This window comes from Acinonyx jubatus, chromosome B1 (assembly GCF_027475565.1).
Source record: "Acinonyx jubatus isolate Ajub_Pintada_27869175 chromosome B1, VMU_Ajub_asm_v1.0, whole genome shotgun sequence".
NCBI classification, from domain to species: Eukaryota; Metazoa; Chordata; class Mammalia; order Carnivora; family Felidae; genus Acinonyx; species Acinonyx jubatus.
Genome location: NC_069382.1, coordinates 183,851,148 through 183,865,204, shown reverse-complemented (window position 1 = coordinate 183,865,204; position 14,057 = coordinate 183,851,148). Strand labels below are relative to the sequence as shown.

General features: G+C 39.0%; 1 protein-coding gene across 3 annotated transcripts in view; it reads right to left on the bottom strand.

Annotated features, from left to right (window-relative positions):
- Positions 1–14,057, bottom strand: part of ADGRA3 (adhesion G protein-coupled receptor A3) — a 134,415-nt gene that overhangs the window by 46,944 nt on the left and 73,414 nt on the right. For all 3 annotated transcript variants that reach the window (XM_027046573.2, XM_053217517.1, XM_053217516.1), the window contains exons 9-10: positions 13,502–13,703; positions 12,417–12,572 (exon numbers count right to left, since the gene is read on the bottom strand). In XM_027046573.2, the coding sequence (XP_026902374.1) occupies positions 12,417–12,572; positions 13,502–13,703 (358 nt within the window). The remainder of the gene's footprint in view (positions 1–12,416; positions 12,573–13,501; positions 13,704–14,057) is intronic.

Below are 14,057 nucleotides of genomic sequence, written 5' to 3'. Positions count from 1 at the left end.
GAAACAAAACTGGTCAATACAGAAAAATGCTGAAGCCCGGTGGAAGGTAAAACACGGGTATTAATGATAACATTCTCTCTCCTACACTTTTAGAATTTTCCAATAAAAAAAGTTTCTGAAAAGTTTTTAGGAAGTTAAGACTAAAGTATACATTTTTTTTTTTTTTTTTTTAAAGCAAGACAGGGATAGAAAAGGAAGATACTATAGTGCTTCTCAAAGCTTGTGCCAAAGACAGGGCACTGGGCACAGTGTAGAAATGCAGACTCCTCATTGACAGACTGAATCAGAAACTGAGGGGGCAGGGCCATCGCTCTATTTCACAAACCTTCGGGGGATTGAGATAGACACTCAAGTTTCAGAAACAATGTAACAAAGCCAGGGTAGCCATCTCTGAAAAGCTTAACAGTAAAGTCTGACAAAAATCAAGGAAAAAACATTAGTAATACTGAAAACCAAACAAAATGGTTACTACAGAAGTGATTATATTTTAAGATAAGGAAGTGAAAGAACTTTACATTTTTAAAGATCTGGCCATAAAAATGTGCCAAATGAACTTTGTGGTAAACTAGCATTAGGGTGCATGCCTCGCTCAGACATTTAAAACTAGCTCACTGGGGCGCCTTGGGTGGCTCAGTCTGTTAAGCATCGGACTTCAGCTCAGGTCATGATCTCACGGTTCGTGGGTTCGAGCCCCGCGTCGGGCTCTGTGCTGACAGCTCAGAGTCTGGAGCCTGCTTCAGATTCTGTGTCTCCCTCTCTCTGACCCTCCCCCGCCCATGCTCTGTCTCTCTTTCCTTCAAAAATAAATAAACATTAAAAAAATTTCTTTAAACTAGAGCACACTAAAAAATTAAAAATTTTAGATATATATACATACATACATATATATAATTTTAAATATATAATTAATTACAATTTAAAACCAGAGCAGTAAAAGGACTATTATGCATAACCAAATCTGATCTTTATACATTCTCCTCTTCTGAAATGCACATATGTTTTCATAAGAGACATCACTAGTGTAAATCCGGAACAGACACTTAAATTGCCTGACAGACAACCTTAAGCTGTTTTAAAAAAAACCCCACCAAAAGGGCGCCTGGGTGAGTCAGTCAGTTAAGCATCCGACTTCATTTCAGGTCATGATCTCACAGTTCATGAGTTCCAGGCCTGCATCAGGCTCTGTGCTCATAGCACAGAGACCACTTGGGATCCTGTGTCTCCCTCTCTCTGCCCCTTATGTGCTCTGTTTCTCAAAAATAAAACAAATATTAAAACAAAAAAGAGTCCATTAAATACACCATTTGGATCTGACGGCTGGGAAGCTTTCAGCACCCACCTTAAGATCACAGAGCACCAGCCTGAGCTGCCTAGACTCAATCATAGGTTAAAAAGCAATTGCCTCACAATATTTCCCTTATGAATTATTCATAACAGAGTAACTTTTTGGATATAATGCAAAAAATCAATTTAACTATTTGTCCAACTAAGCCATATGCATTTCAGGATACCTTAGAATAATTTCATGGTAATTAACATAAAACGAAGCCCTTAAACATCATGATTTCTTTTTACTGTTCTAATAAATGGTGACAGCTATGGCCTATACTTCAACTTTCCAGAGAATCTGATAGGATGCCTGTCACGACCACAGGTGATGATAGTACATTTGTACCTCAATTATTCGATCCTAAATATTTTTCTTCTGTTTCTCCTATTTATACTTAATAATTTGCCATCATTTGTTTCCAAAGTTAATTCACACTTTACCTCTAATGTCACCAGTGAAAGTGACAGTTAAGTAATTAAAGCACTCTGGTGATTTTTTTTTTTTTTTTAAAAGAGCCCACTTCTCAGCTTCGGAGATAAGAATGTTAAATTTCCTAACTTTATGAAAGTATAACATAGCTTTCAATCATTCCGCAAAACAGTTTCGCCTCTATTTTCTCACTTGTGCACACAAACACCGCAAGTTAAAGAGGGCAAATATCATCCCATTTCAAAATAAAGAAAGGGCCTCAGGTTAATAAGTAACTCATGAAACCCTATGCACTTCCTGTCCTCAACAAGATGCATCTACCTGACAGCACACCAAAGTGGAGACGGTTCACCGCACGCAGTGGGGGAACGCACACCTCTGGGCACCATGTGGCTCCTCACGAGTTGAGATGCGCACAAAGCTCCTTCAGGCGAAACCAGGACAGCATGTGAATAAACAGGGCAACATGGGAATAAACAGGGCAGCACGGGAATAAACAGGCAACGTAGGAATAAACAGGGCAGCGTGGGAATAAACAGGCAGCGTGGGAACAAACAGGGTAGTGAGGGAATAAACAGGCAGCGTGGGAACAAACAGGGCAGTGAGGGAATAAACAGGCAGCGTGGGAACAAACAGGCAGCGTGGGAACAAACAGGGCAGTGAGGGAATAAACAGGCAGCGTGGGAATAAACAGGGCAGTGTGGGAATAAACAGGCAGCGTGGGAACAAACAGGGCAGTGTGGGAATAAACAGGCAGCGAGGGAATAAACAGGCAGAGTGGGAATAAACAGGGCAGCATGGGAACAAACAGGGCAGTGAGGGAATAAACAGGCAGCGTGGGAATAAACAGGCAGCGTGGGAATAAACAGGCAGCGTGGGAACAAACAGGGCACTGAGGGAATAAACAGGCAGCGTGGGAACAAACAGGGCAGTGTGGGAATAAACAGGCAGCGTGGGAACAAACAGGGCAGTGTGGGAATAAACAGGCAGCGTGGGAATAAACAGGCAGAGTGGGAATAAGCAGGCAGCGTGGGAACAAACAGGGCAGTGAGGGAATAAACAGGCAGCATGGGAACAAACAGGGCAGTGTGGGAATAAACAGGCAGCGTGGGAACAAACAGGGCAGTGTGGGAATAAACAGGCAGCGAGGGAATAAACAGGCAGAGTGGGAATAAACAGGGTAGCGTGGGAATAAACAGGGCAGTGTGGGAATAAACAGGCAGAGTGGGAATAAACAGGGTAGCGTGGGAATAAACAGGGCAGCGTGGGAATAAACAGGCAGCATGGGAATAAACAGGGCAGTGAGGGAATAAACAGGCAGTGTGGGAATAAACAGGGCAGCGTGGGAATAAACAGGCATTATATATTGGCAAAATATTTCTCAATGTCCACATTCCAGAAGATATGCCATTTATTCCCGGGACTCAAACCATTCCCACTTCCATGAATGATTTCTCATCATGTAGCAGCCAACCTGTGATTATCATCAAAATGGAAAGCAGCACTACCACAGAGCCAGAATCCAGACAGCTTCTCCCACCACTGGGAAAATTTACCACCGGAAGTAGGCTGTGACCCAGAGAGACCATCAAGTAGCAAGACAGCTCTTAAGAAAACTGTGGTCTGAAGTTCAGAGAGCAACACTAAAATGTTACCTCATTATCAAGTGGTCCCCTTGACCTGGGTCTCATTTAAATACATGTAACTGTTTTTCTTCCTTTAGTAACTACATCCTATCGAATAAAGCACGTAGGGTACTGGGGCTGTAGTTCCAAGTTCCAAAACTTACCACCAAAATGCAAGATATTAATAAGCAGTGTACTAAAAAGAGAAAAAAAAAAGTTCCTTGGTTTAAATGATGTAGAAGAACTAGGGATGATATTTACCTTTGAACATTATTAATGAATCTGGGAGGTCCTACATCAAGAAATACATTAGACTTTGTTCAGTCCACTGTTTCCACACAGCTGTGTGCTGTGTACTTTGGAAAACCACACAGGGCAACACTACTAGAAAGTAAACATGAGGGGTGCCTGGGTGGCTCGGTCGGTTAAGCATCTGTTGCTTGATTTTGGCTCAGGTCAAGATCTCACCGTTCATGAGTCCAAACACCCCATCGGGCTCCAAGCTGACAGTGTGCTGACGGAGCAGAACCTTTTTGTGTAACTGACTCTATCACATAAGAGCCACTAGTTCTCAAGTAGCTTGAAACTTAACGTTTAAGAATACATTAATCTGCATCTAAAAACTTACTTGAAACATTATTTTCTGCTCATTCATTCTGAAAATGGTGGTTGTCAATGTTTTCACATAAAGGGTATCATGTTGACAAGCATAGTTTTAAGAACATGGCCCTATTAAAACATACCTGTTTTCTTTTCTTTTTTAATATTTTGTTAATGGTTATTTATTTTTGAGAGACAGAGCATGAGCAGGGGAGGAGCAGGGAGAGAGGGAAGCACAGAATCTGAATCAGGCTCCAGGCTCTGAGCCGTCATCACAGAGCCCAACACAGGGCTTGAACTCGCAAACCATGGGATCATGACCTGAGCCTAAGCTGGACACTTAACCAACTGAGCCACCCAGGTACCCCAAAATGTGCTCATTTTCAAAGTCACCAAATTTTCCTAACTTGCATATTACAATCATTAGGAATTTCAAAAAAGTTCCGAAAAACAGTCTCCTTTTCCAGGATACTACGAAAGAAATTAAGCAATATAACAAGATCTGGGTGACTAAAACTCACAATAAGGATGGCTCTCCCTGGAGGGAAGCTAACCCATGGCCCCACCTACCCCGGAATATGGTATCCAGTCCAGACCAATCTAGTAAGTCTGACCAGAGAATTCACGCAACCACAAAGCCTCAGCAGGGTAGGCAACCAAGCCAGGAGCACAAGTCCCTGTACCCATTCTCAGAGCTCTAAGAGCTGCCTGGCCCAAAAGAAGATGATAATAGCAGGTCCCACTTGCCCAAGGCCATTACCAGCAGACACACCCAGAAACCCAAACAGAGCTAACCAGTGAAAAAACAAAACTGGTAAGTCTAGAGGAGAAGCCCCATTACTCAAATAAGGAATCAAGGATCACAAAAAGTCACGTAAATATGACACCACCAAAGGAAACTCATCGAGTTCCAATAATGGAGGATCCAAGAACTGTCAGACAAAGAATTTAAAATACTCCTCTTAAGGAAATTCACTGAGCTACAAGAAAAGAGAGACACCACTAAATAAAATTTGGGAAACAACACATGAATAAAATAAGAAGTCTGACAAGAAAACAGCAACCATCAAAAAACAAACAAACTGAAATCCGAGAGTTGAAGAATATAATGACTAAAGAATTCAACAGAGCTTCAAAGGTTGCTTCAGCCATGCAGAAAAAAGAATCAACAACTAGAGAGAATAGGACACTGGAAATTCCAGAGTCAGAGGAGCAAAAATGTTCTGAAACAGAGTGAAAAAAGCCTACAGGAATTATGGGACACAATGGGGAAAAAAAACAACAAAACAAAGCAAAACAATATTCACATTTTGGGAATTCCAAAAGGAGAAAAGAAAGAGAAAGGAAGAGAAAGTATACTTAAAGCAATAATGGCTGGGGCACCTGGGTGGTTCAGTGAGTAAAGCATCTGACTTTTGATTTTGGCTCAGGTCATGATTTCACGGTTCAAAAGACAGAGCCAGCATTGGGCTCTGCACTCACAGTGCAGAGTCTGCTTGGGATTCTCTCTCCCCTCTCTTTCTCTGTTCCTCCCTCTCTCTCAAATAAACATTTTTATTTTTTTTTAAAAAAGGTAGTGTAAATCTTACTGGTAACAGCAAATATATGGGCATTTCCTATTCTGCAATATGGTAATAGTGGGGCATAAGTTACTTAAAACTAGTTTAAAAGTTAAAAGAATATACTTAAAACAACCATAATGACAACAATCTGCTATAATTTACATTAAAAAAAATTTTTTTTACAGTACACCCTATGCCACACATGGGACTTCAACTCACGACCCCAAGGTCAAGAATCGCATGCTCTAGTAACCGAGGCAGACAGGCATCCCTATGTGGTTTTTTGTACTGTATAAATAGTAACAGAAGTAACCTAAAATGTGAGGGAGAGGAGAAGTAAAACTGCAAAGTTTACAAACTCTACTGAAGTTGCCATCAGTTTAAAATAGAGTGTGATAAGTTTAAGATATTTTATGTGAGCCTCATAGCAACCAGTCAGAAAAATCTTATACTAATTACACCAAAAAATACAACAAAGAAGTCAAAACAGTATATACTGATACCAAGAGATATCAAAACAACAAAAAGGACAGCAAGATAAAAATCACGGAATGAGGGATCTACAAAACAACCAGGAAACAATTAACAAAATGACAATAGTAAGTCCTTACCTATCAATAATTACTTTAAATGTTAAGAAGATTAAATTGTCCAGGGCGCCTGGGTGGCTCAGTCGGTTAAGTATCCGACTTCCTCTTAGGTCACGATCCCGCGGTTCGTGGGATCAAGCCCCGCACGCGCCGGGCTCTGTGCTGACAGCTCAGAGCCTAGAGCCTGGAGCCTACTTTGGACTCTGCTTCCTTTCTCTCTGCCTCTATCCCACTCATGCTCTGTCTCTTTCTGTCTCTCAGAAATAAACATAAAAAAAATTTTTTTTTAAATTAAATTGTCCAATTAAAAGAAAGAAAATGCCTCAGTAGATTAAAAAACAAAAAAAAAGATCCAATAATATGCTGACTTACTTTACCCTTAAAGACAAACCTACGCTGAGAGAAAAGGATGGAAAAAGACATTTTAAGCAAATGGTAACCAAAAACAAAACAGACTTTAAAAGTGGTAAAAGGGCACAGAGATCATTATAAAATGATAAAGTGGTCAATATAACAAGATCTAACAACTGTAAATACTCATTCACCCAACATTGGAATACCTAAATATAGAAAGCAGAAACTAACAGAAAAAGAGACAAACAGTAAAACAATAGTACTTGCAGACTTTGGTACTTGACTCTCAACAATGGACAGATCACCCAGACAGAGAATCAAAAGGAAGCAGTATATGTGAACAACATTAGAGATTAAATGGGCCTAACAGACATATACAGAACATTCTACCCAACAACAGAAGAATACACATTTCTCTCAAGTACACACAGAACAATTTCTAGAATGGACCTTATATCAGGCCACAAAACAAGTCTTAACAAATTCAGGAAGACTGAGATCAGACCAAGTATCTTTTCTGATACAATGGCATGAAATCAAAAATCAGTAGCAAGAGGGAAACTGTAAAATTCATGAACATATGGAAATCAACACTCTACTCAATAATCAGTAGATCAAAGAAGAAATTAAAGGAAATTTAAAAACAGTTTTTGAGGGGCACCTGGCTGGCTGGCTCAGTCGGTAGAGCATGTGACTCTTGATCTCAGGGTTCTAAGTTCGAGTCCCACATGTGGTATAGAGATTATTTAAAAATAAAATCTTAAAAAAAAAAAAAAAGATTCTTGAGACAAACAAAAATGAAAACACAACAAACATACCAGAACTTGGGAGATGCAGCAAAAAAAAAAAAAAAAAAACAAAAACAAAAAAAAAACAAACAAACATTCTTGAGACAAATGAAAATGGAAACACAACAAACAAACATAGCAGAACTTGGGAGATGCAGCAAAAGCAGTTCTAAAAGCAAAGTTAAGGGCAATAAGCACCTACATTAAGAACAAGAAAAATCCCGGGGCGCCTGGGTGGCTCAGTCGGTTGGGCGGCCGACTTCAGCTCAGGTCATGATCTCGCGGTCTGTGAGTTCGAGCCCCGCGTCGGGCTCTGTGCTGACAGCTCGGAGCCTGAAGCCTGTTTCGGATTCTGTGTCTCCCTCTCTCTGACCCTCCCCCACTCATGCTCTGTCTCTCTCTGTCTCAAAAATAAATAAACGTTAAAAAAATTAAAAAAAAAAAAAAAAGAACAAGAAAAATCCCAAATAGCCTAATTCTTTCTATACCTTCTGGATCTAGAAAAAGAAGAGCAAAGTGAGCTCAATGGTGGCAGAAGAAAAAATGTATATGATGACGATTAAAGAAGAAGTAAATGAAATAGAGAACAAAAAAAACAATAGAAAGATTAACCAAAACAGAGTCAGTTCTTTGAAAAGAAATCAAAACTGATAAACCCTTACACCAACCAAGAAAAAAAGAAAACTCAAATCATCAAAATTATACATGAAAAAGGAGACATTACAACCGACACCAAAGAAATTCAAAAGATCTGGAGAAAACAATGAAAAACTATACGCCAACAAACTAGACAACCTAGATGAAAAATTTCTTAGAAACATAAAACTTACCAAGACTAAATCAGATAAAAGTAGAAAATCTGAATGGACCAATTACTAGTAGGAAGAATCAATCAGTAATCTAAAACATTCCAGGGCACCTGGGTGGCTCAGTTAGTTAAGTGTCCAACTTTGGCTCAGGTCATGATCTCACAGTTCATGGGTTCAAGCTCCACATCAGGCTCTGTGCTGACAGCTCAGAGCCTAAAGCCTGCTTCAGATCCTGTGTCTCCCTTCTCTCTCTGCCCCTCCCTCACTCACACTGTCTCTCTCAAAAATGAATAAATGTTTAAAAATAAAATATATATATATATATATAAAATTTGTGTGTGTATATGTATATACACATATAAGTATATATATGTGTGTGTGCGTATATATATATGTAAGTATACATATGTGGGTGTGTATATATATATATGTGTTTGTGTATATATATATTCCAATGAAAAAAAACCCAGGATGAGATGGTCTCACTGGTGAATTTTACCAAATATTTGAAGAATTAAAACCAATCACATGCAAACTCCTCCAAAATACTGAAGAGTTCCCTCTTCTTCTTAAACTCATTTTACAAAGTCAGCACGATCCTGATACCGAACCAGGAAATGACACTACTAGAAAAGAAAACTACACACCAATATCCTTGATAAATGTAGATGCAAAACTTCTCAATAAAATGCTAGTAAGTCAAATACAGCAGTACATTAAAAAGATCCCACCATTATCAAGTGGGATTTATCTCTGATTTCTGGGATGCAAGGATGGTTCAACATATATAAATCAATCAATAGGATATATCAAATGAATGGAATAAAAACAAACCATACGATCATCTCAATAGATGCAGAAAAAGCATTGGACAAAATTCAACATCTATTCATGATAAAAACTCCCAATAAATTAGGCATAGAAGGAATGTATCTCAACATAATAAAGGCTACAGATGACAACCCACAGCTAACCTCATACTCAATAGTGAAAGATTCAAAGATTTTCCTCTAAGATTATAAATAGGACAAAAGGACCCACTTTTGCCACACTTATTCAATATAGTACAAGAAGTCCTACCTACAAAAACCAAGCTAGAAAAAAATTAAAAGGTATCACAATTGGAAACAAAGAAGTAAACTGTCTCTATTTACAGAGGACATAATTTTATATACAGAAAATCCTAAAGACCTAACAACAAAAAAAACCCTGTAATTCAGTAAAGTTGAATTCAATAAAGTTGCAGGACACAAAATTAACATTAAAACTCAGTAGTATTTCTACACACTAACAATGAATTTTATAAAAATGAAATAAAGAAATCAATCCCAGGGCACCCGGATGGCTCAGTCAGTTGAGTGTCCAACGTTTAGTTTCAGCTCAGGTCATGATCTCACAATTTGTAAGTTTGAGCCTGTCATCGGGCTCTGGGCTGACAGCACAGAACCTGCTTGGGATTCTCTCTTTCTGCCCCTCCCCTGTTCACTGTCTGTCTGTCTGTCTCTCTCTCTCCCTCTCTCAAAATAAATAAATAAACTTAAAAAATGTTTTAATTAAAAAAAATTTTTTAAAGAAATCATTTCCACTTACGATAACTTCAAAAACAATAAAACACTTAGGAATATATTTAATGAAGTGAAAGTTCTCTACCTTGAAAACTACAAGACACCAATGAAAGAAGTCAAAGAAAATACAAATAGATGGAAAGGTATCTCATGTGCGTGGACTATAAGAATATTGTTAAAATGTCAACACTACCAAAAGATATCTATAGATTCAATGCCATCCCTATCAAGATTCCAATGGCAGTTTTTACAGAAGTAGAAAAAAATACTCCTAAAATTTACATGGAAACACAAACGACCCTGAATAGCCAAGAGAATATTGAGAAAAAACAAAGAAGGAAGCAGCATGCTTGCAGATCTCAAGCTATACTATAAAAGCTATAGTCATCAAAACAGTATGGTATTGGCATAAATACAGACAAACAGACCAATAGAACAGAAACAAGAGCCCAGCTTATACAGTCGACTAATATTTGACAAGGGAGCCACAATACTCAATGAAGAAAAGACAGTGTCTTCACAATGCATGGTGTTGTGATAACTGGATATTAAAATGGAAAAGAAAGAAACTGAACCCCTATCTCACATTCCTCACAAAAATTAAGTAAAAATGGATTAAAGACTTAAATGAAAACCTGAAACCATGAAACTCCAAGAAGACAGAAATAAAGCTCCTTGACATAGGTCTTAGTAACGATTTTTGGATATGACATGTAAAGCACAAACAACAAAATCAAAAATAAACAAATGGGACTGCATCAAACTAAAAGGCTTCTGCATAGCAACAGAAACCATCCACAAAGTGAAAAGACAACCTAGTTGCTTACAGAATGGGAAAAAATATGTGCAAACCATTTATCTGGTAAGGGGTTAATATGCAAAATATATAAAGAACTTCCATAACTCAATAGCAAAAAAAAAAAAAAAAAAAAAACAAAACCCACAATTAAATAATAAGCAAAGGACCTAATAGACATTTCTCCAAAGAAGATATATGAAAGGCCAAGAGGTACATGAAAAGGTCTTCAACATCACTAGTCATCAGGGAAATGCAAATTAAAAGCATAATGAGGTACCACTTCAGACTTTTTGGTACCACCAAAAAGACAAGAAAACACTGGCAAAAATATGGAGAAGGGGAACCTTTGTGCACTTGGTAGGAATGTAAATTTGTACAGTCACTATGCAAAACAATATGGAGGACCCTAAAAAATTTAAAAACAGAACTACCACATGATCCCAAAATTCCACTTCCAGAAATATATCCAAAGGAAACTAAAACCCTAGCTTGAAGATGGCTCTGCACCCCCACGTCCATAGCAGCATTATTTATAATAACACAACCTATGATCCATTGAGGATGAAAGGATAAAGAAGTTGTGATATATACATACACAAAGGAATCATATTCAGCCATTTAAAAAATGAGGAAATCCTATCATTTATTCCAACATGGAGGGATCTTGAAGCCATTATGCCAAGTGAAATAAATACTGCCTGATTTCATTTACATGTGGACGAAATACTGCCTGATTTCATTTACATGTGGACGAAAAGAAACCTCACAGAAAAAGAACAAACCTGTGGTTACCAGAGGCAGAGGGTTGGGAGGGCAGGGGGCGGAACTGGAGGAAGGTGGTCAGAAGGTATAAATTTCCAGTTATAAGTACCAAGGATGTAGCACACAAATGAAAACAGCTAACAGTGTCGCATGGTATATAGGAAAGTTATTAGAGTAAATTCCAACAGTTCCTATCACGTGAAGAAATTTGTTTTCTTCTTTTTTCTTTTTCTCTTTCTTTTCTTTCTATTGTATCTATATGGGAAGATGGATGTTAGCCTAATCTATCGTGATGGTATTTTGCAATATATGTAAGTTAAAGCATCATGGTGTACACCTTAAACTTATATACTGATGAGTGTCTATTGTCTCTCAATAAAACTGGTTGGGGCGGGGGGGTGGAGAGAAAGAGAAGGATAAACACATGCCTCTGTAGACAGGAGAAATCCCAGAATGCCGGGGAACAGTTCTAGCCAATCCACAATGTGGAGACAGGAAGTTGCTCTCTCACAGGCTGGCTCTGCTCTATCACGATACCTTAATTCCCAAGAACGGATTGTTCACCTCTGTTCTAACAACAGATTACTATAGTAAATGCAGCATACATTTCTCAATACTTTGGAAATTAAAAGGTACACTTAATTAAAATAGAGCAAACATAAAGATGCTTTAGAAATACAGATTCAGGGGTGCCTGGGTGGTTCAGCTGGTTAAGTGTCCAACTCTTGGTTTCGGCTCAGGGTCATCATCTCAGTTCGTGGGTTTGAGCCCTGCATCGGGTTCCACACTGACAGTATGGAGCCTGCTTGGGATTCTCTCTCTCCCTCTCTCTGCCCCTCCCCTGCTTGCTCTCTCTCTCTCAAAATAAGTAAACTTTTCTTTAAAGACTAGATTCAGGGGCACCTGGGTGGCTCAGTCGGTTAAGCGTCCGACTTCAGCTCAGGTCACGATCTCACCGTTCTTGAGTTCGAGCCCCACGTCAGGTTCTGAGCTGAGAGCTCAGAGCCTGAAGCCTGCTTCGGATTCTGTATCTCCCTTTCTCTCTGCTCTTCCCCCATTCATGCTCTGTCTCTCTCTGTCTCTCAAAACTGAATAAAAGAGTTAAAAAAATTTTTTTTTAATAAATACAAACTACAGATTCAACTCTACCACATGACTATTTGTTGACATGCTATATGCTACAAATGTGAACCAGAAAAATACCTCTTTGGACTTCTCCTCTTTGGTAAATCTTCCAAACTTTTCTATCATCTCAGCCACAAATATAACATCCATCTTGTCAGAAAAATTGGCAGCTTCCACAGTGTAAGCCAGTAACTGTCGGGCTGTGGCCACAGCATTAGTAAGATTGAGAGGCATCTGTATTTAAAAAGGCAAAAAATCTGGCGTTTTATCTTTGCATTCAAAACATGGCAATGAATTCAAAGTCTTTATCATTTATCACCAGGACCTTCTTAAAATGCTTTTTCAAAGCTGAGAAAACTGGAATTATAATGGTAACCAACCTAAAGGCAAATTTTTTTTTTTAACTTTAAATGAAACATAGTAATACATGAAAACACCTCTGGTAAACACACAACACCATCTCTTCTTCTCTGCTTATCCAAATTCTACACATACTCGATTCCAATTGCTTAGTAAAGCCTTTCCTGAGTATTCCAACTGGGAGGGATCAATAACTCCCCTGGAGCCCCAATGCACGAGAGTATGAAGCACTTACTGAACACGTATCTATACTGCCATGCTCTGCCGGTAATGTTTTACATTTGCTTATTTATTGACTTAAACACAACTCAGCACCAACCATTACACCAAGGGTATAACAGCTACCAAGGAGCACAAGAAAATGTGTCACAGGGAGGCCATGTTCCCGCTGCTTACAACGTGGTCAGGTTTAAAAGGATGCACAGGAGAGAATACAAGAAAAGACATATGAGTACAAGTGTAACAAGGGATCACTCGTGACAAAGAGATTATAAAAGGAACCCAACAGGTGGCTTCCCAGATGGATTTGAAGGATGGCTGGGAATTCGGTCTAGTGAATATAGATGATAAAGATATTCAAACAAAGGCACCGAGTCAGGCAGTGACTGGAAAGGAAAACCAACACCACAGAGGGCCGTGAATACCGGCTGAGGTGACAAAGCCTAATCCCCAAGACAGAGCAACTGAATGGAAACACCAAATCCTTGTGCTTCACTCGTATTTAAAACACACACAAACACACACCTGGCATTTCAACGAAAATAAATTAACCACCTCGGTCAACGTGAAGACTCTCTAGTTACCTGATTAAACATATAAAGAACTCTAGTGACATCATTTGCATACTGGCAGCGAGAATAATCATCATCCGCCCAGAAGCCGCCTCTGTCACATCTGCGCCAAGCCTTTCTCTCATCCTGCGGGTTTCCAGGGTAGATCCCACTGCCATGGATGTTCCGAGTACACTGAAGGTACGCAGTGATGCCTGCCAATGTTCTGGGCCATCTAGGGAGACGAAGACAAAACTGTATGAAAACACTCACATGGAACACAACCAAATGGGGAAGAAAATCAAGGATGACAACAGGTCACATATAATCAGAGAGAAAAATCAAGAAGAAACAAATTCCTCTCGGAACAAAGACTTTACAAAAAAGGTTAGCATGAACTGAACTGTTTTAAACCATCAGCCACATATATTTTAATACCATAGCATACTTCCTTAAAATTTTCTAAATATTGCTATAAACACACAGGAAAACTGTCTTAAAAAAGAAAATCCCACATATGGCACAGAGTCAGCAGATGTGCAGACAAGCGTCACCACAGCAGGGCCAGGATGGCTCTCCTTAGAAAGGC